Below are 23,030 nucleotides of genomic sequence, written 5' to 3' on the forward strand. Positions count from 1 at the left end.
AACTTCATCGTTGGGTTTTTTTGGTCTCGCGGGCTTTGTTTTGATATGGCGGTAGGCTTCGAATTTTTTGTTTGTTGCCTTTGTATAACGCCCGATTTCATCACAGTAAACCTGCTTTTCTCCTGAGTAACAGGTAATGTCGATGTGTTTTGTGATGCTTGGTAATGTTGTAGTGTCGTCACTACGGTGTAACATCCGGGAAAAGGTTTTATGAAATAAATAAAATGCAGCCTGCTAATAACGGGAGAGTGTGGACGAGGAAGCCAAGCCTTTTAAATAAAGCGACATTTGACAAAAATGAAAAGAGCACTTCTACATTCCACGTGAGCCACATGTCATAAATGCCACCATTCTCTCCTATGTTTTTTAATAGACAGTGTTAAGATGATTGTTCGTAACCAAATATCTGGAACTGACTATACGGCTTCTATGTAGCAACCAGAACGGAAACCAATCTCGTATTAAAAAGGCAATGTCTTTTTTATATATAACGTCTCTATATATAGTTTTATTGGACCTGGGCGTCATCTATAGGGTGTTGGACGGTGTTTATTCGTGGCGTGATTAACCCTTAACCTGTCACCATAATCTTTCGCTTAGATCCCGGATTAGACTATCCTGCCTGCCACATCGCGGCCATCATGTCATCTCCAGCTGGCCTTCAGTACTCCCAGGCAGACTTCTTGGCCCGGTGGATGCCAAGTAGCACCAGAGCCGGAGTGATCCTCAGTCCCTCTCCGGATTTGGCTGGACCCTTGCGGCACACCTCTGCCGTGGGATCTTCGCCCATGTTGCCAGACGATTCCTTCGCTTCCGATTTTGCCCCGTTGCCCGCTTCTACAGATAGCAGCTGCCTGGGTGTGGATGCATTTAGACGGGCAGCAGGAGGAGAGATGACTGAGTCTGACAACGGTCTAAACTCTGTCCCAACGAGAATTGCAGATGGACAGCTGGACACTTTGGACGAGATGGCAAGCAAATCACAGGATCTACCCCTTATGATGAAGCTTGAACAGGTAAGGACATCGGTGCTTTTCAGAAGCTGTTTTGTCCTGTAACTTGAGACAATCAAGTTGTTAAAAGTATAAAATCTGGCATATGTGACTAACCCTGCTGCTGTGCATCTGAGGAGATGGACTTTCAATACCTAACATAAATGACACAGATACTGGGAGGATCTTTAGTTTTACTGGTTTATTGATACAGGGGTGAGACAAAGCAGAAAAAAATGAACCTGTAATTTATTTATTAATAATGTAAAAACATTTGGACACTTTAATCCCACAGATCTCCTAATATATGCAAATTTTGGGCCCTGCGTGGACTTCATTGTTGATTACATCACTGCTTCCTGTATACTTAATGCACCTCCATCACACACACTCCTTTACGTTTCTCTGCTATTAATAGAATTTTCCCTAAGGCAATTATGTTGGCTGGGACACAGATGCAATTAAACACTTAGACTATATGTCAACTGGCAGTATGTGCAGCGCATGTGAATTGACACTGGGCTGAAACTACTCAGAAACATCTATGTTAAATGTAGCTTAAACCATCTGGAAAACACAGTATAACACCATATATCGTGGTGATCGTGGTTCAAGAGTTGGCAGTTAGTCTGGTAATCCGCAGGTTGGCGGTTCGAGCCCCGGCTCCAACAGTCTCGGTCGTTGTGTCCTTGGCCAAGACACTTCACCCGTTGCCTACTGGTGGTGGTCAGAGGGCCCGGTGGCACCAGTGTCTGGCAGCCTCGCCTCTGTCAGTGCGCCCCAGGGCAGCTGTGGCTACAATGTAGCTTGCCATCACCAGTGTGTGAATGGGTGGATGACTGAATGTAGTGTAAAGCGCTTTGGGGTCCTTAGGGACTAAGTAAAGCGCTATACAAATACAGGCCATTTACCATATATACCATATATATTAGCTACACCATATCTAATTAGAATTGAATGTAATATGTATGTGCAGTTAAAGAAATGGCAGCAGCACATGCAGGAGCAGCTAAAAGCTCATCAGCTGGAGGAGCTGCTTCATCTCCAGGAAGAGCAGCAGAAGTTACTGGGAACTCTGAATGGATCCGAGCACTGCACAGGAGGTCAGAGAGTGAAATTACATGAACAACTGCAAAGTGATCATTTTGAGTTCAGGGTGAATGTGGTGTGCATGTATTTATCCTGCTTTATAAACTGAAGTGATGATAACCCATCTTACAGAGAGTTCAGAAATGTCCGGACCAGAGTGGGTTGAGGACACGCTCCACAGGTCATGTTACACACAGCGCTCATACAGTCCTGATACAAATCACCGTAGAGTCCCACAGGGCTCTACGATTGGCCGTCAACCAGAACAGCAACTTTCACTAGTTGTCAGACACGAGCAGCTACCCAAAGGTCAAGCACCTGAGGAGGGTAACCATGAGGAAGAGGGTAAGATATATTTATTTTAAATGTAAGTTTCAAATGTAAGGCCCAGGGGCCAGAATCGACTGACCAAAGACTCCAAACCGGCCCACTGCACAGCTTCACATGTGTGAAATGTGAAGGAGTACATAGATTTGAAACATTTCACTGTATTTTCATAGGTTTTACAGCTTTTCCTGTATATAAAGACCACGTCCAAGTCCATTCATACTACACAAAAGTTGGTAACTAATAGATAGATCTCAGCCACGCTCTCCAGTGCCAAAGTCCCTCCATCCAACCTCACAATACAGGAAAAGAAGGCCGTCGCTTCCCTGAGCAAAGACCACAACATCACTGTTTTACCAGCTGATAAGGGAAGATGCACCGTGGTCCTAAACACTACAGATTACCATACAAAGATCACTACTCTCCTCAGTGACAACAATACCTACGAAGCCTTAAAGCGAGACCCCACAAGCAGCTACAAAAAGAAAGTTATAGTTTGCCTTCAAGACTTTGAAAAGGACAAAATTATTGACCGCCTTACATATCACCGCCTTTACCCAGGGGTTGCCATACCCTGCATCTACGGACTTCCTAAAATCCACAAGGAAGCTGTCCCACTCAGACCCACAGTCAGTAGCATAAACTCAGCCACTTATAACATTGCTAAACACCTTGCTACCATCCTTGCTCCTCTTGTGGGGAACACCCCACACCACATCAAGAACTCCACCGACTTCACCGACAAGGTCCAGAAACTTACCCTGGATCCAGATGAAACCATGGTGTCCTTTGATGTAGTCTCTCTCTTCACTTGCATACCCACCACGGAGGCCGTGGAGACTGTCAGAAAACGACTACAAGAAGACAGCTCCTTGGAGGACAGGACCAACTTCACACCCGATCAGATTTGCACACTGTTAGACCTCTGCCTCACCACTACATATTTCAAATACAACGAAGGCTTTTACAGACAAAAACATGGCTGTGCCATGGACTCCCCCGTGTCACCTATTGTAGCCAACCTTTACATGGAGGAAGTGGAAAGGAAGGCTCTTGGCTCTTTCAAAGGAAGAGTACCCAGCCACTGGTACAGATATGTGGACGACACCTGGGTCAAAATCAAGACACAAGAAGTGGAATCCTTCACTGCGCACATTAACGCTGTGGATAAAAACATCAAGTTCACCAGGGAAGACACAAAGGACAACTGTCTGTGAAGGTTCTCAGTCATCCAGGTCATCGTAGTCAAAGGAGCTTGCAAAGAAAAGCGTCTGGACTTAACTTAACTTAAAGAAGTCCAGACGCTTTTCTTTGCAAGCTCCTTTGACTACAAAGGACAACTGTTTGCCTTTCCTGGACTGTGCTGTGCACATTGAAGAGAACGGCAAACTCAACATCGAAGTTTACCGGAAGCCCACACACACGGACCAGTACCTCCTCTTTGACTCCCATCACCCTTTGGAACACAAACTTGGAGTAATTAGGACCCTACACCACCGGGCAGAACATGTTCCCTCTAAGCCTGAAGGAAAAAAGAAGGAACACACACATGTAAAGGAAGCACTCAAAACGTGCGGCTATCCTAAATGGGCGTTCTTAAAGTCAGCAAAGAGGCACAGAAAAGAAGACCAGACACCAACGAGGGAGGATAAGAAGGACAGACGCAACAACATTGTCATCCCCTATGTAGCCGGTGTATCAGAAAAACTTAGGAGAGTTTTCTCCAAGCATGACATCCCGGTGCATTTCAGACCCAGCAACACGCTCAGACAAAAACTGGTTCACCCGAAAGACAAAACGCCAAAACACAGACTTAACAATGTGGTGTATGCTGTACAGTGCAGCGAGGAATGCCCAGACCTCTACATTGGAGAGACCAAACAGCCACTTCACAAGCGCATGGCACAACACAGAAGAGCCACCTCCACAGGACAAGACTCAGCAGTCCATCTGCATCTTAAGGATAAAGGACACTCTTTCGAGGATGCCAATGTTCACATTTTGGACAGAGAGGACAGATGGTTTGAAAGAGGAGTGAAAGAAGCCATCTATGTCCACCGTGAGCGACCATCTTTGAACAGAGGCGGGGGTTTACGACACCAACTCTCTGCCATCTATAATCCAGTTTTGAGATCCCTTCCCAGACGCCTTAATGCCCACTCACATCCTGGGCCATCTGACCTCAGGAATTCGCATGATAAGGTGGGGCCAGGTTTCACAATGAACACACCCGAAACTCTGGCTGATTGGGACCCACACCCAGTTTCACACCTTGGCTCAGGCGATTAGAGGATCATCAGGGGGTCCTTTTGTCCCTCTGTGGGGGGATACTCCCACTAGGTTTATATCTGGGACTCTCCACCATTTGACCTTAGAACTGAAGAAGCTTCTCGGATGAGAGGTGAAACGTCTTCAAGTAAACTTAAAGAAGTCCAGACGCTTTTCTTTGCAAGCTCCTTTGAGTAACTAATAGATAAACAGTTAAATGACACTATCTACCATAGAAATGCATTTTGGGGTTTTTTTTGCAGGTGGTCCACAGTAAAGAATAAATTAGACATGATATTTTATTACTACAGGATAGTCTGGGCTATAAATTTCCAAAATATGTTCTCTAATTTTACATATCTGTCATATAGTTTCACTCTTTCAATTTACTTAAGATCAAAGCGGGCTGTATGTCTCCTACGATGTAAAACAAGTTTGACATCCCTGGTTTAGAGTAAGACACTTGCACAGTTTCTTGGTATTTGTGTTTTCTATAGAACAGCCAGAACTGCCCTGTCTTTCATCATATGGTCCACATGTTTTCATGGTTAACCGCTTTGTTTTTTTAGGCTCACTGGACTCCAGAGAGGATGAGGAGGAGCACAGTGTCAATGTGAGCTGTTTTTCTGAGGAAGATGACATGTTGATGCAACATAATGCTGTGGCAAGGACTGAAGATGACAGCAGAACAGAAGACAAAATCTTTCATGACAGGTAAATATTACATAGTCTTGTATTTATGTAGTATTAACATCAGACTGTCTCGACAGATCAGTGTTTGAGTAGGGTTTTGTTTGCCTCCTCAGACCTATAAGGCCAGGTATTGGTGGTCAAAAGCAGACATTTGAAGAGCTGCTGGAGGAGCAGCTGAAGCTGGAGGAGCAGAGGCTAAAGTCTGCCCAGCAACAACAGGTCAGAGGATGTGTCACGAGTGCTGAAAAGTATCAATAATGAACCATTCATTTGAGTTTTGCATTCTGCAGGTGACAACCTGATATAGGAATGTAATGTCTGCACAAATGGAGCCTGTCTGTATTTTGCAATAAAATACTATATTTAACTGGAAAAACTAAAAAAATTCCAATTAACATTGAATTCAAATCTTGTCCTATTCCTTGAACAGAGTCAAGATGGAGCCAACGCTGCGCAAGCCCTTCCTAAGAGAGCCTTTTTGAAGCGAGGAGAGGGCCTTTCGAGATTTACAAATAATCGGAAAGCTATGTTCCAAAAAACGGATGTAAAGAAGGACTCCAGACCACCACCGCCTCAAGCCAGAGTAATCTCTCGCAGCAACTCGGAGCCCGCATATATTCAGAAAGGAGCCACAAACAGTGCCCCACGGCTTCCTGTCCAGCGTAAAACTGCTACACTCAACAAGGAGAACCGGTTGAAGGGACTCAGTTCACCTCCTCACGATACGCGAGCAGTGACTAAAGTAGCACGGACAAAGGTTTTAGGTAGTCATCAGAGACAGAACACAACAGGACCAGAGTCTGTCCAAACTGATCCAGGTGGCAGACCAGCCAAACATCAGTTGGGGAAAGTTCTGCCGGTTCAGGCCGTGAAAGTCCCGTGTCTCAACATTCAGCCATGTCCTACAACCAAACAGGGCGGGAAGTTAGGACAGGCAGGGACGGCTGAAAATGAAAAAAGCTGTGGTTCAAAAGTGGAATTAGCAGAAGCAGGAGGGGTTTCTAAAGGAGGAGACCCAGTTATACAGGATTCCTTTGAGTTGTCTTTTCAGAAGAAGCTCCAGCGATGGGAGTGTGACCGACAGCTGGAGAGCATGGAGCTGGGAGAGTTTGAGCTGCTGGAGCAAGCGGCTGAAGAGCTGTCCTTCTCATCTAACTCCTCCTTTGTCATGAAGGTGCTCTATTTCACTCTCAAACTCATCACGCTTTAATTCAGCACTTCAAGTGCTCAAAAGTTTGGATGCCTAGTGTTACAATTTTTTGTCACACAGTTTTTTGTGTTGATAGTGTCTCTGTTTCCTTGTTTGTGTTGTTTCTGGTTGTTGGGATTCAGTATTTCTGCTGCCTTTAAGTGGGTAAAATCTACTATTGAATTTCTAAAGAAGTTACCAGATTGGGTTGCCTTTCTCCAGGACTTTACTGTTAGTCGTGTGTTATGTAGACAATAACCCCTCTCGCCCCAAAAAACTAATACTCTGCTCATTGCTTGCAGGTTCTTCAGATGGATCAACAACGACAGCTGCAGACTGTAAAGGGGCTCCACCAGCGACGCCTCTCTTCAACTCCCATTAAATCACCTCCTAAAGGTGCATTTCAGAGGTGCAATAGTGTTGGGAACACAGGTGGCTTAGCATGTGAAAGCAACTCTTTGAACTCAGAAGCATTTGTAAAGACAAGAAATGATATACTAGAGAACAAAGAGAGCATTAAGGAGACACAGGACATTGAGAGAGAGGACAAACATGACATCTCTGACACGACACCCTGCAGCCGCTCTGAATGTGGAGATGACAAAGTGGTCAAAAGTTCTCTCTGCTTCCCTGCACCTATTAACCCACCATATGACAAGCGGTCGTATGAAGATGAGGATAGTTTCAGGGACTCATCTTCAGATGTGGTTGAAGAGAATGATGTGGAGAGTAAGAGTGTCCACAGCAATAGCGAGGACTCCACTCTGATAGAGGGCAAAGACGGCGAGCAGGGGAGAGTTGTGTTTGATGACGACGACACATGGAACGACCTGGAGGACACTGCCATCGGCACAGCCGATGAAAGCAAAGAACTCAGTCCAATTTCCAAGCCGACAGCCAGAGACATTTCTCCCCCACAGAAAATTTTGTTGAGGAAAGTGGCTGTGAGCAAAGGTGTGGAGCTGGGGAAGGCCACAGGTATCGGTTCAGTCAGTCTGGAGCCTGATCATCCTCCTGCCTCCCAGCTCATGACAAAGTTATTCCCCTCCCTGAAGCCAAAAGCCCAGAGTGCACCACTCCCTCCAGCTGCTTCTGTTGAGTCCAAAAAGCCAGAGGAGGACACAGGTTAGACAAATACTTTCTTTGTTTATTATTGCATTAGTAGAATTAATGTTGATTGAATGTTAATAAACTTATTACAGTACAAAATATCAGCAACTCTGATTTTGTGTTATAACCCTGCAGCTACATGAGTTCATGTGTTTATTAAATGAAAAATTGATAGTAAAGCCAGTTAAAAACCACACATTCCTCAGTGTGTGATTTTATTATTTATCAGTTGTGTATGCATGTTGTTGCCCTCAGGCCAGCAGATCCAGTCGAGACAGCTCAGGGAGAGACTGGCTGAGCTGGAGATTGAGATTGAGAGATTTAGGAAGGAGAACGCTGCGCTCACCAAACTCAGACAGGAGAACGAGAAAAAACAGGAAACTCTCAGGTGATATGTTCTTCTTTGCATAAGCAATTCAGTAAGGAGTGTATGCAAGTGTAAAAACTTAATAAAAATATAAAGACACTGCATCTGGTATTTGGAAGTAACCTCTTCAGTGTTAAATCCAGCTCTGTTTTCTTTTGGGAGAAATATTTTCATAAAATGTGTTAATCCTCTCCTTCCTCGTGTAATGCACGTTTGTACTTTGCTGTTTGTGTTGTAGGGCAGAGCGTTTGGAGTTTGAGCAGATGAGAGCAGAGGAGATGGCCAAGTTTGAGGAGTACAAGAAAGAGGAGACGAGGAAGCTGCAGAAGGAGCGCAAATTGTTTGAGAAGCACGTGTCAGCGGCCAGAGCTATTCCTGATAAGAAGGAACGAGAAGAGATCCAGGTGAGCGTGGACATGACGCGCAAAATAACCACATGAATATGTGCTCAATGTGTAAATAAGCAATACAGGAGTAATCAAAACATGACTGTGGAGCAATTAAATTCAAACATGATTAAATAAAGGATATCAAATCTTATTGTTTAGTGATGGTATTAATGCTAAAAAAAAAAAAGGTTTTTGAGATGAATTATTGTGTTTGTGGCACATGTCCACAGAAACCTCAAATTAGAACAAATTCAATGGAAAAAAAAAAGGTTTCGAGAAGAAGATATTTATGTGTCTGCCTTTATTCTCCCTTTGCTTCTCACATCAGGAGTTGAAGCAGCAGCTGAGCTCCCTGCAGGAGGAGCTGAAGAGAAGGGAGAGTCGCTGGTCCTCCACACAAAGCCGCCTGCGCCAACAGATCGACTCCCTCAGACAAGAGAACAGTTCACTGCGTGACGAGGTGCCTGACCCCCCCTAACGTTTTCTCTGGTTACACACGCGTAGCTTTAAAATGCACCCTTTATCTGGATTGTAAAGAGTGGGTGAAGGCTGAAAACTGAACCCTGCGTCTTCCTGTTTGTCTTTGAATTGAAGATCCATGTGCTAGAGAAGCTCCGTCTGAGTGCTTGGAAGAAAAACCCTGTCACTGCTGAGAAGGAAAGTCCCAGAATGTTTGAGAACAATACACCATCTGTGACCAAAGGAGTTAAATTTGCTGTAAGCTCATTTATAAAGTCTGTTATTGTTATCTAAAAATGATGATCCCGTGTTCTGAAATAAATACCTTATATCAACATGCAGAGGAAAACATGGGAGAAGTTATAGTCCCACAACACTTCATTTAGTTTTTTACTATCATCAGTGTTTTGGCAGTCTTCAGAGCTTTAGCTGTGCAGGAACTCTAATTATTCTACTCATATTTCGACATTGCTGAGTAACTGCAAAATCACACTTTGTTTCCAGAGTCCTCTCGACTCCAGAGGGAGTGACAGCAGCCCTCCACATGTCAGCTCTGCTCCAGCCACTAGAGGGAACTCCAGAGACGGCAGTCAGGGTGCTGCAGGTACAGTCAAGAGTTTCCAGTCGGTCTAAATCCTTTGTGACACGTGGATGTTAGAATAAGAGGTTCTTGCTGACATGTAACTCCATATAACAAGATGTCTTCTTTTAACACTGAAAACTGGCTTCAAGCAGGCATTTTTTTGCAAATCTGACAAACAGTGCTTTGCTGCTGCCTCTTTGTTCACACTTAAACTTTGGAAGCTGAGGTTGTCTGGCGATAAGTCATCTTTAGCAACTCTGAGCCAAAAAACAAACAAACCTCACCTTTTTTCAGCTTTCAGCTCAGCATAAGTAGTGTGGTTAACTCTATTAACTTTTATAATGTCAGTTTGAGCTAGAGCAGGCCTAAAGACCCAGTGCACGTAGTAGCTGGTTGACATAATGGAGTATTTGGCATGTGTACATTGAGAGATTTTGTCTGTTTCAAGTGGAGACTAGAACAGGATTAATAGAGTGATTAGATCTAAATTTGCCAGGTGGACACAAACAGACTCTAAATCATTGATGTTTGTGTCTGCTGGGTTTGTAAATAGCTAATTTTCCCATATTAATAGATTTTAATCATCCAAAAAAGCCTGGGATTGGGTCAGAGTAAAAGTTTAGGAATTTTTAGAGTTTCTGTCAATGATCATCATTAATGATTCTCATAAACACCTTGAAAAGCGCGAATGGTCGAGTCTTTATTGTCCATATTTTTATTCTCTGCAGGAATAAAGAGCAGCCTGAGGAAGCCAGCAGGGCCAGGCTCCTCTTCCACCTCCGTAGCCAGCAGGAAGACAGAGGAGAGGTCAGCACCTGCCGGCAGCCAGGAGAAACCACCAAACCAAGAACACTTACACAACTGCTCTCCAGTAAGAGGCATCATCAGTGTCATACAAACACTGCAGTGTTTCCTGTAAATGATGCAAAACACCTACCGACATCCAGATAGAAGAAGAGGCAACATTTATGGCACAAATTTAAGATACATTTGAAAGGTCAGATGTTTATTAGTCTGATTCTGCATCAGGGACAGAACAATTAAAGTCTTGTTTAAAAAAAACAAAACAAGCCTGTCTGTACGTGCTCTGTCACAGACCTCATGTTTAAAATCTTCGTATTGCAGAACACTGATTCTCCGACAAATGAACTTGAGCTAAGTAAGGCTGAAGAGACCGAATCAACCAGGGAGGTTATCACACATCCTGATGGCAAGGTGAGAAAATAAGATGTACAATCATCCTGATATTAAATAGTAATGTGAGCCACCAGAAAGAGATGTGCTGAAGAATTGATTTTGCTTTCTAAAGAAGTGCGTCTGCTTTATAATCGTGGTAGCAGCAGTTACATACAGCTGAGTTTGGCCCTGTTTTCAACAGTGAGTTATTTAAACAGGAAGGTTGCACTACTAAGTGTGAGTAATTGAGTCATTGTGGAATAACCTCAAACTTACATTAGCATTAGCTTTTATTGTTGATATTCAGTAGAGGCTGTTGATGGAGCTGTCCTGATGTTTCCAGTTAGAGAAGGTTTTGGTCAGTGGTGATCGTCTCATAGTTTACCCCAACGGGACCAGGAAGGAGGTTTCAGCAGACGGACTGACGGTCAAGGTCATCTTCTTCAACGGAGATACTAAACAAGTCACGGCCGACCAAAGAGTGGTGAGATGCTTGCGTTGCTTTATACTCATATTTTCAGTAAATACACGTACGCTGGTCTCCTGGACATGTGCTGTGTGTGAGGAGAAATGTTGGACTATTTCCTCCTACTTAAAGGCAGGATGTGAGGAAGGAGGGGATGGGTGGCTTTGTCAGGCGTACACCACTGTGTCAGGCTACGTTCACACTGCAGGTCTTAATGCTCAATTCCGATTTTTTTGATCAAATCGGATTTTTTTGTCTGCTCGTTCACACTAAAAATAAAATGTGACAGCAAACGTGCTCTAGTGTGAACGCTCAAAGCGGCCCGCATGCGCAAAAGAAGACGTCACACACAACGCGCTCTGTTTGGACCCAGAGCAAACAATATTGTTTGACTGATGGCCCTTAATATAAAGACTTCGGACTTTACGTTTCCCAATTTTTTCTTTAAGTTATTTACATAATAATGTAAATAACCTTATAATGATCCTTATTGCTGTTTTAGAGAGGAGCGGTGCTTCAAAGGATAGTTGCAGATTTCTGTCAGAATCTGCAGATTATACAGTACAAATAAAATGTTCACATTTCTCCAACGTTGTCCTCCCAACAGTTTCACTGAGATCTACACTGGATGGCCAGGAAGCGTTCGCGATGTCTTCTCGGGCGCTTCTCCGGCGCTGATAATTGGCGTCTGTCTTGTGTCAGTGACGTAAAAGACAGATTTAATGCAACATGACCGTTCAAACAGCAGTCGCTTTCTTAAACATCGGATATGTATTGGATTCAGTACCACATACGAAAGTGACTCAGATCGGATTTGAAAATATCGGATTTGTGCCGTTCACACTGTCATACCATGATCGGATATGGGGCGCATAGGGTCAAAAAAATCGGATTTGATGCGCTTTCGCCTGCAGTGTGAACGTAGCCTTAGGGAGGGGGTGTCTAGCAGACTTATCTCATTCTGACGTATTGAGTAGAACAGCTGTTCAGAGGGAATCAACGTGAAGATATGAAAACATCTGACAGATTCAAAATTGAGAAATAAACGAGATCAGGACAAACAAAGTGATGCAGGCAGACAGACCGGGAGGCCTTTTGAAACCGTTATCCTTCCCGAATCACAGAACCAGAGAAAGAGCTACACAGACACACTGCTGGATGTAAGAGTGAGATTAGCACACATGAGAGTCCTTCAACGTCTAACTGGAATATTGTCCTGTTTGCTGAGATCTGAGTGCAGTCACACATCAGGTTAAACGAGAATGATTCAGGAAATGTTTAGTTTTAAATAAAAAAAAAAATCAGATAATTCATAGGATCTGAATTAACACTTAAAGGAAAACTTTTCAGGGCTTGTTAGTATTTTAAAAGTGAGGAGGAATGTGGACAGTTCAGTAAAGGATAAAAAATCTAATTAAAGTTTTACAACTAAATGTCCATGAAGGGCATGAAAGCAATATACTCTGTATGACTTGATGTAAAAAGTACCTTTGCATGGTTCTTCTCTTTATCTTACCTGTTGATAACTAATGGTGCTGCCCCTTGTGCTCAGGTCTACTACTATGCTGAAACCCAGACAACACACATCACCTACCCAGATGGCATGGAGGTGCTGCACTTCGCCAACAATCAAACAGGTGAGAGCAGATGATGAAGCAGTGATATTACCAGGAGACAAAAGCTGCTGGGCTTTTGGCATTAGTGAGGTAATATTCCCATCTCATCTGAGTGCAGAATAATTCTAAAATGATATAACAGGAGTGATAAACAAGATCTGTGTCAGAAATTGGTTGGGTGGGGAACTCCAGGCCTCAAGGGCCGGTGTCCTGAAGGTTTTAGATCTCACCCTGGGTCAACACACCTGAATCAAATGATTAGTTCATTACCAGGCCTCTGGAGAACTTCGAGACATGTTGAGGAGGTAATTTAGCCATTTGAATCACCTGTGTTGGATCAAGGACACATCTAAAACCTGGAGGACACGGCCCTTGAGGCCTGGAGTTCCCCACACCTGGTTTACTGCATCATGAGTTCTCCAAAGTAGCAATATTGAAATGCACTGTTGGAAGCAAATTGGCTTTTCTGTCCCATCAAAAAAAATTGTTAGTACTACAGTACGAGAAAGTGCTTAAGTACTGCAATTAAAATATGAGGCCATTTTAGAGTAATTCATCATAACAGCTCTTTAATATATTAAAGACTACAGGAAAACATGCAGTGCGTTCTTAAAGGTTTTCCAATTCAAAAGTCAGATATTCACTTTACTGTAAGAAGGAGGATAAAATAAAGTAATTTTAACACAACAGTACTTAAGTCAAAGTCCACGAGGTAAGTGTAGGAAAGGAATTTCCTTTCTTATGCTTGTCTTGTGGACTTTGGACATGTGTACCAACTCATATTCTACATTAATTTTTATTCCTGCTTTAGAAAAGCATTTTCCCGACGGCCGTAAGGAAATCACCTTCCCAGACCAGACAGTAAAGAACCTTTTCCCTGATGGCAGGGAGGAGAGCGTACTGACAGACGGGACCATCATCCAGGTTAACTCGTAAGTCGACCTTATATTTACCTTTAATCAATTTCCCTTACTACCTTTATAACAAAATGGTTTTTTTGCACGATATCCCTTACCAGACATGTACTCATAACTTAATTTTTGTAGGACTTCCGAACCCCTTTCCACTTCTGCACTAGGCCCCACGAGTGATATATTTAAAATGACAAGGAAAAAAACAAAAAAACAGCTAGCAGAAAATAAGACTAATTTTTCCATCATATGGGAAAGTCAGATATTGTGAATGTTGGAGAAGGAAATAGCAAATACTTCATAAAAGAGTGATGATAACAGGTGGTGCTACAATTTTCAGTCTATTATGTGTTAATAGATCAAACAACTGACTAATGGTTAAAGAAATTGAGTATTACCACCACTCAAGACTAACTGGGCATCTATACATGCCGTTTCTCTCAGGGACGGCACCAAAGAGATCCTTTTTAACACAGGCCAGAAGGAGATCCACACAGCAGAGTACAAGAGGCGAGAGTATCCAGATGGCACAGTGAAGACCGTCTACGCAGATGGGAGGCAAGAAACCCGCTACCCCACCGGGCGGCTCAGGATCAAAGACAAAGATGGAAACGTCATCCTGGATACCAAGGTGTAGAAAGGTGGTGAATCTCAGTGACTGTGAAACTTGAAGCATTTTTATTATTGCAGCTATTGTTCAAACTGTGAAAAAAATCCAGGACATCAGAGAAGGATGTCTGGAGAATTTGGTGCTTTGTCTTTATTTATTTTCTTCACATGTGATAACAGATGCAGGTGAGCTTTGGACATTTTGTTTTAACGATGTGACATAATCAACAGTTCAACCTGCTTTGATATTCTTGAGTTGACACTCCTTGCTTCTGAGATTCACAAATCAGCTTGTTGTTGTTTTTAAATACTTCTGTCTATATGTAGCAAATAGAGTGATGTGACACACTTTTGTGCCAGTGGTTTTACGCCCACCCACTAAAGCACAACTGGCAGTAGCACAGGCTCAACAAGCACTACCCATGGGTGTAAAAATGAAAAACAGACCAATAAATAAATGCCGGTTTAACACACTGAGTAAACTTGGCGTTATAGAGGAGACAAAAGGAATGCAACACAATACACCTCAGTCTTAGATTCACAATGATTCTTAACAGGAACTTCTTCTTTTGCACAAAAATCTGGGATACTTTTAAATAATTCAGCGAGTCCAACAATGTTTTGACTTAACCCTCTGGGTTTGTTCAAAGTCACCACCCAGTCAGCTTGTTCATGGCCAAAAGTGTTCACCAACAGATTAGGTCTGTAATTTTTATTATTTTTATGGGTTTTTTTTTTTTTGCAATTTTTTCTGCATAAAGTTTTGAACTAACATTAGTTCTTTCCATAAATATTAAATAGTCATTACTTTTTACATTTTTAACCTATTAAACACCAGTTTGTTTGTACAATGCACTTGTTGGAAGACAACCTCAGAACTCATAATTTCATATATTCACAGTGCTACTGGAACTTCTTGTATTATTAATAGTAGAGTCTGGGAAATGTAATTGATTTACATTAACTATTATGGATTGTGCTCAAAAGACACACATTCCTCCGATTCTATGTGGGATATCGCCGTGGTAGGTTTGGTGACGCAACAGACGAACAACAAAATCTTCCTCCGTTGCAACTGGAGGAGCCGGGGAGGTAGCTCTAGGTTGTTTCCCCTGTGCCAGTTTTCATCTGAGGAGTTCCTCTGCCAAGGTGACCATAGTAAAGACGTTGTCCTTGGAGCTCCTCTGTCAGTTGGAGTCTGAACTCCTTTCCCTTTTTTACTTCCTGAGAACTTCCAGTGTTGTCATCCAACATGCTACGTATTGCTTTATTCTGGTGCAGGCTCACATCTCCACTTCATCTATAATCCTCCAATCCTCACACCTTCACCTCCCGTGCAGGTTTGTAAGGGTGCACAGCAGGTAAAAGGATCTCCAGAAGTAAAAGTGCTTTCAGCATGTGCTTCAAAGCTCAATAGCCTGCATCAACAGAAATTCACTGCAGCCTATTTAATATGTGATGTGTCATCATTTATTCCAGTCTATCCTGCAAATACATGTTTGTGTTTGTGCATGACATTGCAGCACAAACTGTTAGATCCTTGAGATCAAACCTACGGCAAAATTGTGTCATTATTTTGGTCCATTGGGAGTGCGGTAAGCCATCAAACACCCCTATTGGAAACTAGGAATATTACATGAAATTGCTTGTTTGGCCAAAAATTGGTAAATTATGTAATTTGGTAAAAAACATTAAAAACTACAATTCATGTGTTGAGTTTAGAATGAAAGCAATTTTACCTAAATTGCATGATTTAGTACTGTCAATAACAAGGAATCAAATGTTATTATAAACAGGTTTCAACAAGCCAAGAATGGCCACGATAGAGCCCAGAGGATTAAACTTTCTCCTACTATCCTAGTTTTGTCTTGCAAGACAGCCTTGTCTGTTTGTCCCAGGATATTCCTGCTTAATATCCAAACCACGACCTGCTTTCGTCTGCTGTGGATGAACATTTGTAGTTTTCTCGTGTTTGCAACTATTTTTATTTGTAAAAATGTTAAATGCATATTTATTTCCCTAGCTGGCTGTACATATTTTTTTGTAAAATACATTTTCTTTTTTAAATTTTTTTTTTTAAACATCTTTGAGTGTTTTTGTAGAGACTGTATCACACTGTCCTTTTCATTGCACCTTAGTAAAAACACACTGCAGAGGTCAGTGAAAATGGGAATATTTTACTTAGCACCTTCATACAGTAAAAGAAAAGAGAAAACAAAGTGCTACATAAACAGCTTAAAAAAAACAAGCAAACAAATCTCTGCTGTGCAGGAACAATGAAAATAAATAGAACATTTCTGTACTATATAAAAACTAGGAACACAAAGAAAACCAGAAGAACACAAAACCTGAACTGAAAACAAACTGAGCCAGGAAGCCTGAAAAAGATAATAAATTTATTATTAGCTTGCTGTTCTGTTTATTAATAGCAAGCTACTATTAAGTCACTTAAATATACAGTTCAAAAGATTCTGCTGGTTACTTTTATTTCTTTGCAACATTTAGTATCTGATCCTGTTTGACTTTAGAGCCACAACAAAACGTTGAATCACAAATCTCCACAACACATTTAAACAGCATTGGTTTATCAGCCACAGTCTAATGGGGTCTGTATTTAACTGTGTCCTGTGGAACTGGATGCTACTCACTCTCTTTGGTAGAGTTAAGAATGACTGTGGACAACTCGAATCATACAGATGCAGACATTTCAGAAAGCATTTAAAGAAATTTTGATGCTTGAAATAAAATGCTAAAAACTTACCTGAACAGTGTTTGGAGGGTGTCTTTCCACTTTACTCAAGTTCTGCCAGTTCTTTGGTCACCAGAGGCAGATGGACCAACTCTCCATCCTCGCTGTACAGCAGCACTGTGAGCTCTGGTTCTTGAGCCTAAACCGAGGAGGACAGTGAGATACTGACTGGAAGCAAACAAAAAAATTCTCAGGCTGTGAGACCAAAGATTTGACAGTATAAAGAGTGCAACACAGGACTTGTTCTGCCTGATTTGAAGTTATTAGGTAGTCTTGTTTACATACACATTTATTATTTATTAGTTACACAATGGCAGTGCCCGTTGGTGGATCCCTTAAGTCAAAAGTTATGGTAAAAATTCATTAAGATGCTGGAAATCTTCAACACATTTGGCACCATATCAACATGATGGGAGCTAGCCCTATTCTACAGTGGTAAACAAAATACTTTTAGCTTTTTGAATTGTGAGGATTTGTGCATTCAGAACAGAAAACTGCAGCTTGATGTCCTTGAAGACGAGGCAGTATTTTCACGGCCTCTTTGTCTTTGACTGAATCATTAACCTGTTTTGTTACATATAACTCCAGGGCTTGGCAGAGAATAACTATGATCACCATATTTTAGTTTTCTTCTGTATGAAAAGTGAATTACTGATATTACATTTGCTCTTGACCTTTATATATATATATAAACGTATGAAAAATTTGTTTGTATTTACAAGAAAATCAGAAGTGCCACACAGAATAAAAGGGCCATGAAGGCAGTAAATAGGACTGCTAGTAAAAACTGACTTAAGGAAAGCAGGTTTCCATCTGCTGAGAAAACATTTTCAGCAACGACATTTATCATGTTTGTTGTGTTATCTTAGAGCTCACATTTAAAGATAACACAGCTAGTTTAGTTTAGTACTGTTTCCAAAAACCTATCATGGTACATTTTTAATGACATTTCTTTAATAAGTGAAACATATGTCTTTTGACTGTAATTTCTTAGTTTTAAAAACAGTTATGTTGTGTGTGTTTCATACCACAACAGAGGCTGTGATGTTTTTGTGTAACAGGTCGATCATTTCCATTGCAGCCTTCATGCTCCATTTGGGGCTGTAGGGCAGCACATTTTCCTCCCTTGTGACACTTGGAGCTTTGAAGCCAGCAACTTTGACTTTTAGTGCCGTACATGGAAAGTCCAGCAGCTCAGCTGGCATTTGGCGCAGCCTGCCAGGAAGCAACACATTATGAGAACGCCACTCAACACATCCGCATGTCCACATCATCTGTTTATCAGTAGATAAACCCCATTCAGGGTGGGTCTCAAAGATATTCAAAGTTAAACAAACAGCAGCTTAAGACTGGAGCCTACATTAAAAGCCAGGATATCTTTTTCTTATCTGGCTTCACTTACACCAGCATCAGCAGTCAGGCTAAGCGGTCATATGATGGTGTTTATCAACTGGATTAAGTCACCCTAGGGTTTCTCAAATTAGCTGCGAGTGTGTTCACATAAAACAGAAAGCAATGGCAGCATATGCTCAAAACTCTACTTGCTGATTAATTAGTTACCATGATGATTTACCCAGTAAGTGAACCACCTATGTAATACTGAAAACCCAGTTTAACCCAGTGATTTTGTGTCAGCATTGTCACCAGAAGATATATCCCTCTCACTTCTTCTCCACATCATTTCTCTACGACAAGCCACAAATTTAATGCCTATAAAGTTTTCCAACACTTGGTCTGTAGTATGTTTGTACATTTTCTCATATTTTTCAGAGGAAGTGTGCTAGTAGGATGATAAGATTCATACTTGCTGGTAGGTAGAGTGTCATCAGAGCCAAAATCGACGTGTTGTACCAGGAGCGTGACAGGTTCTGCACTGATGAACTTCATCAACCTGGCTCGATAGTACTTTCCATCACTGTACTCAGCGAGACATGGACCACCTGGAAACCACAGAGCGTTGGGAGGCCCCAACTTAGTGAGTCTTGCACAGAATCGTCTGCGACTTGGTGACTGCATGTCATCCGGTAAAAAGCAACAGTATTCCTTGCTTTAAGTCAGTGTGTGAACAGATACATGAATAGAGGAGGGAGAGGAGGGGGAAATCAAGCATGTCACTGAAACACGAAAATCCACATTAACATTTGATGAAATGCTACATGCATGGTAAACATTGCGTATATTTCCAAAGATGGGGACCATCAAGTACAAATACTTTGTTATTGTACTTGTAGAATTTTCAAGTATCTGTACTTAACTAGAGTATTTATTTTTCTGACAACCTTTTACTTTTTTAGACAAATCTCTCTTCTTAAAACTCTACATTTTCAAAATGGGTACTTTACTAACTCATTAAGGTTTGTTATTTTCTGTGACTGCACATCTTGACAATTCTAATAGATTTGAATCTAAATGAAGGAAACATTAACACATCCTACTGGTGTATCCATCACTGTTGCCTTCTGTCAGCGAAGAAAGAGACAAAAATCATACGATTTATACATCATTGACAGCACTAAACTCAGAGGTTAAAATGAGCCCTAATGAGCTACAACAGTGTTTTTGGTGTTCAAGTCCACAAGTTGTGGTCATGGTCAGCATCTAGCTAATGCACATAAAGAGTGTAGGACTTATTTCAGGTGACAAGTAATTTCAATATTTTGACATTTCTAAAGGGGTCAGAATACCCTCTGCATTGGTCACTTTGCGCACTTCTGTAACATCATCACACAGTCACTACTATTTATGCCCACCATTAAGGCACAGGAAGCTGCTGCAGTATTCTCCTGAACGATAGGTGTCGCTGCTTAGACAGCACTGCCACATAATCGCTATTACAGGAAGGTAAGAAGTCAAAACTGGAGGCAAAGACTTTGCAGTGTGAATGAATCTCCACAACTGCTTAAGTAAAGGATATCTGTGCTTCTAATATCTCTGTTCATTTCAGATATAATTCAATGATGTTACTTGCTTAAATCTTTTAAATCTGTGTCTGGATAAAGTGAAACATTACCCTTGGGGAAGTTGCTAAGTCGTGGCAGCGTGTCAATGTTTCTATTGATTCTGGTCAAAGTTTCATCTAGAGACTCTCCGTTAACCTTTACATCAGCCGTTCCTTCCAAAGGCCACAGGAAGAGCTGCAGGGGAAACAGAACAAGCTCTTATTAACAACATTATTCTTATCCGCTTTGTTTATTATAAACATTTTTTATATGACAACAGGAATTATGTATATAATTTATAATGTAGAGAGTAGCTACCTCATTGGGGGTACACATATGCTTGACCACAACTTTAAAGTGCTCCCCCTCCTGTTGCAAGTTCGGGTAGGTAAAGGACCCCAGCATTAGCTCCTCTGGGTCTCTCAAACCCTGAAAACACATCATCATTATTGGTCCTATACCCCATCTGCACACTAGGTGGAGTAGAGACTCTGATGCATCTACATAGGATCTATTTATGCACACTATAACACAGGAAACAGATCTAAGGCATAACTTGCTTTAATTACTGTAAAAAGCTTACAGCTTGAGTAATATTATAGGTCTTATAATATCAATGAAAACTGCCCCCAGGTACATGAAAAGATGACCTTGATGGTGAGATCAGCCAAATTTACACATTTCTTCAGTCTTATTATAATACCTCAGTGTTAATATCCCAGACATCAAAGACGGGAGCAGTAGGCATCACTGTGAGGCGCTGCAGAGAAGCACACATACTCCTGAGTAAATTACTGGCATTGCTTAATTTCGGAAAAAACAGAGTCTATCACACACAGAGACCTTATCTGGCAACACAGTCCGATCCATGGAGGCATGTTCATGTTGGCAGAGGATCCTGCTGAGGCTCAAACCATCTATGAAGAGCTCAACAGTGACAGGTCCTCTTGGATCAGCTGGCAGCTCCTACCGAAAAACAAACAAGGGATCATATACATATAATTGTCCACATATGTTTGATATGACTCATTTGCGCATTTTTACCACAACGTTCATATCCACACTGCGGTTTAGTAACACCTCTCTCATCAAGGCCACTGCATCCTGCTGCCATTTACCACCAACCTGAAGAAACAGGGGCGCAAAAGTAGAATTATTTCACTTTGATTCTATTGTATTCAAGAAAAACATTGTAATTAGGCTCTCATTTTAGAAACTATAACTGGCTTTATGGAGGAGGTAATCTTCTGCTGCTCTTCAGGGATAAACATTTATTCCATCAGCAGTCTTTTTTAAAAAAAATAAAAGATGGATGGAGTGACAGACACAATCTCTTCCTTACAGGGTTGATGCCAAGCAGCTGGCAGATCATGCAGAGCTGAGGTACATCGTCACACAGGAGGATGGGATACACATGAACCACCGGGATGTTCTCCACCAGACCATAATCGACATACTGCACCTGGTAATATAAACATGAACAAAAGTTGTATTAACGTACCATCAAATGAATGTTTTTAAATGTTATATGCAGTTTAGCATATAATATTGGTAAATGGACTGGTTCTTATATAGCGCCTTTCTACTCTGAGCACTCAAAGCGCTTTATACAACTTGTTCATTCACCCAATCACACCCATTCACACAAACACTTTTCTAAGTTGTCAGTGCTACCTAACTAACATTCATACACATTCACACTCTGATGCATGCATCGGAGAGCAACCTGGGGTTGGTATCTTCCCAAGGATATTTGGCATGGAGACTGGAGCAGACTGGGATCGAACCAACAACCTTCCAGTTAGTGACCCACTCTACTACCTGAGCTACAGCTGCCATTGATGACATATTGTAGTTGGAATATCAGAGATTATTCCATCAAGTGTAACTATTGATGGTAATACTAAATAAGCAAAATATATTACTTTTTATATCACTAAAGCTAAAAATACAGTCAATTTATACTCAGTATCTTACAGAAATCTATCCATTGTCTGGCCTAGCAACCATTGTCTTGGTTTTAGCTTTTCTCTTGTTTAAATGCAAAATGCATTTACTTTAAAAGCACTCAAGGGAATAAAAAAAAAAAAAACGGACCTTAACATGCCCTCCCAGCACTTCCAGCAGCTGTCCTCGGTACCACAACATGTCAGGTCCAATGACAGCACAGCCCAAGACTGATTTCCAGGTGTAGGGCTTCTGTCTGGGCAATGCCTTCATGCTCTGCTGAATCCTCTCCTTAAGCTGCTCCAGCTGATAACCTGACAGATGACAAAATATACTTTAACTTTCACTTTAGACAGGTACACTTAATCAACCTAATACAATAGAACAGATACAAACAGCAGCACTTTCCAGGCCTATTAATGACTGTTTTTAACAACAGGACTGTTCTTAAGGTCCAGCCCTGACAGTTAACTTTGACAGTTACTTCTCCTTAAAGCATATGCAGCGCAGTTAATATATTTTAAACCCAATTTCCTTTCTATGATAAGATGTAAGCTATGCAAGTATGTAGAGGTAAAAAAATATATATAAATAAATAAAAATAATGGCGTGATCTTTTGTGTACCTGCATTTTGTGTTCTCACATAAATGAGACCGTCCTCTCCAACAGCAGAAATGCTTATCTGAATGTGACCAAGACATGGCAGCTCTGGGGGTTGGTACAATGAAGTCTTTACCTGCATACACAGACACACACAAATATTGGCTTGGAGAATTATTATAAACCACATTATCATTAATGACATTTTTGTCTATTTTTATAACACATAAAATCTTGGTGTGTGCATAATCACCTTCTCAGCTGTCATAATGGAGCGAGGGGCTGGTTTTGGAGGCATCTGACCACTGACAGTGGATGACTGGAAGGGGAAGGAAATAACAGGAACAGATGGGCAACTGGTTTCTGTCTCACTCTTGTTTTGTACCTCTCTCACTGTAGATGGTGGATCCATGTCTTTGGGTTGCTGAACATTAATATTGCTGCAACAGGGCAAAGCCACAAACAAAAGACAGGATAAACATTAGAAACATTTGCTTAAACTGGAATATCAACTAGTGGTTATAAAAAAATAAATAAATAAACTCTGCTG

The 23,030-nt window shown here is 41.5% G+C and overlaps 2 protein-coding genes across 4 annotated transcripts in view; one reads left to right on the forward strand and one right to left on the reverse strand.

Annotated features, from left to right (window-relative positions):
• Nucleotides 1–17,004, forward strand: cpap (centrosome assembly and centriole elongation protein). Of its 3 annotated transcripts, none has more exons than XM_084907957.1 (19): nucleotides 1–133; nucleotides 601–1,016; nucleotides 1,969–2,095; nucleotides 2,214–2,426; nucleotides 5,246–5,390; nucleotides 5,483–5,588; nucleotides 5,800–6,543; nucleotides 6,861–7,683; nucleotides 7,924–8,056; nucleotides 8,274–8,439; nucleotides 8,753–8,884; nucleotides 9,019–9,141; nucleotides 9,388–9,487; nucleotides 10,195–10,337; nucleotides 10,592–10,681; nucleotides 10,986–11,126; nucleotides 12,661–12,745; nucleotides 13,536–13,656; nucleotides 14,080–17,004. In XM_084907957.1, the coding sequence occupies exons 2-19, from the start codon at nucleotides 642–644 to the stop codon at nucleotides 14,270–14,272; spliced, it is 3,960 nt and encodes a 1,319-aa protein (XP_084764083.1). In that variant the 5' UTR covers nucleotides 1–133; nucleotides 601–641; the 3' UTR covers nucleotides 14,273–17,004. The 3 variants fall into 3 exon arrangements, with proteins under 3 accessions (XP_084764083.1, XP_084764084.1, XP_084764085.1); XM_084907958.1 differs by lacking the exon at nucleotides 1–133 and adding an exon at nucleotides 204–323; XM_084907959.1 differs by lacking the exons at nucleotides 1–133; nucleotides 1,969–2,095; nucleotides 2,214–2,426 and having other exon boundaries at nucleotides 927–1,016.
• Nucleotides 16,508–23,030, reverse strand: part of rnf17 (ring finger protein 17) — a 26,176-nt gene continuing 19,653 nt past the window's right edge. The window contains exons 26-38 of the mRNA XM_084907956.1: nucleotides 22,734–22,920; nucleotides 22,505–22,616; nucleotides 22,030–22,193; nucleotides 21,275–21,394; nucleotides 20,977–21,057; nucleotides 20,776–20,898; nucleotides 20,636–20,692; nucleotides 20,251–20,361; nucleotides 20,004–20,127; nucleotides 18,798–18,933; nucleotides 18,022–18,208; nucleotides 17,006–17,132; nucleotides 16,508–16,622 (exon numbers count right to left, since the gene is read on the reverse strand). Of these exons, the coding sequence (XP_084764082.1) occupies nucleotides 17,037–17,132; nucleotides 18,022–18,208; nucleotides 18,798–18,933; nucleotides 20,004–20,127; nucleotides 20,251–20,361; nucleotides 20,636–20,692; nucleotides 20,776–20,898; nucleotides 20,977–21,057; nucleotides 21,275–21,394; nucleotides 22,030–22,193; nucleotides 22,505–22,616; nucleotides 22,734–22,920 (1,498 nt within the window). The 3' untranslated portion in view covers nucleotides 16,508–16,622; nucleotides 17,006–17,036. The remainder of the gene's footprint in view (nucleotides 16,623–17,005; nucleotides 17,133–18,021; nucleotides 18,209–18,797; nucleotides 18,934–20,003; nucleotides 20,128–20,250; nucleotides 20,362–20,635; nucleotides 20,693–20,775; nucleotides 20,899–20,976; nucleotides 21,058–21,274; nucleotides 21,395–22,029; nucleotides 22,194–22,504; nucleotides 22,617–22,733; nucleotides 22,921–23,030) is intronic.

The sequence above is a fragment of the Perissodus microlepis genome, chromosome 16, assembly GCF_051167445.1.
Source record: "Perissodus microlepis isolate ML-2025 ecotype Zambia chromosome 16, ASM5116744v1, whole genome shotgun sequence".
In the NCBI taxonomy this organism is placed as follows: Eukaryota; Metazoa; Chordata; class Actinopteri; order Cichliformes; family Cichlidae; genus Perissodus; species Perissodus microlepis.

Coding starts and splice junctions, on each gene's coding strand:
- cpap (XM_084907957.1), top strand. CDS start 642: ATGTCATCTCCAGCTGGCCTTCAGTACTCCCAGGCAGACTTCTTGGCC. Junction 11,127..12,660: donor TCACGGCCGACCAAAGAGTG/GTGAGATGCTTG, acceptor CCTTGTGCTCAG/GTCTACTACTATGCTGAAAC. Junction 13,657..14,079: donor ACCATCATCCAGGTTAACTC/GTAAGTCGACCT, acceptor CGTTTCTCTCAG/GGACGGCACCAAAGAGATCC.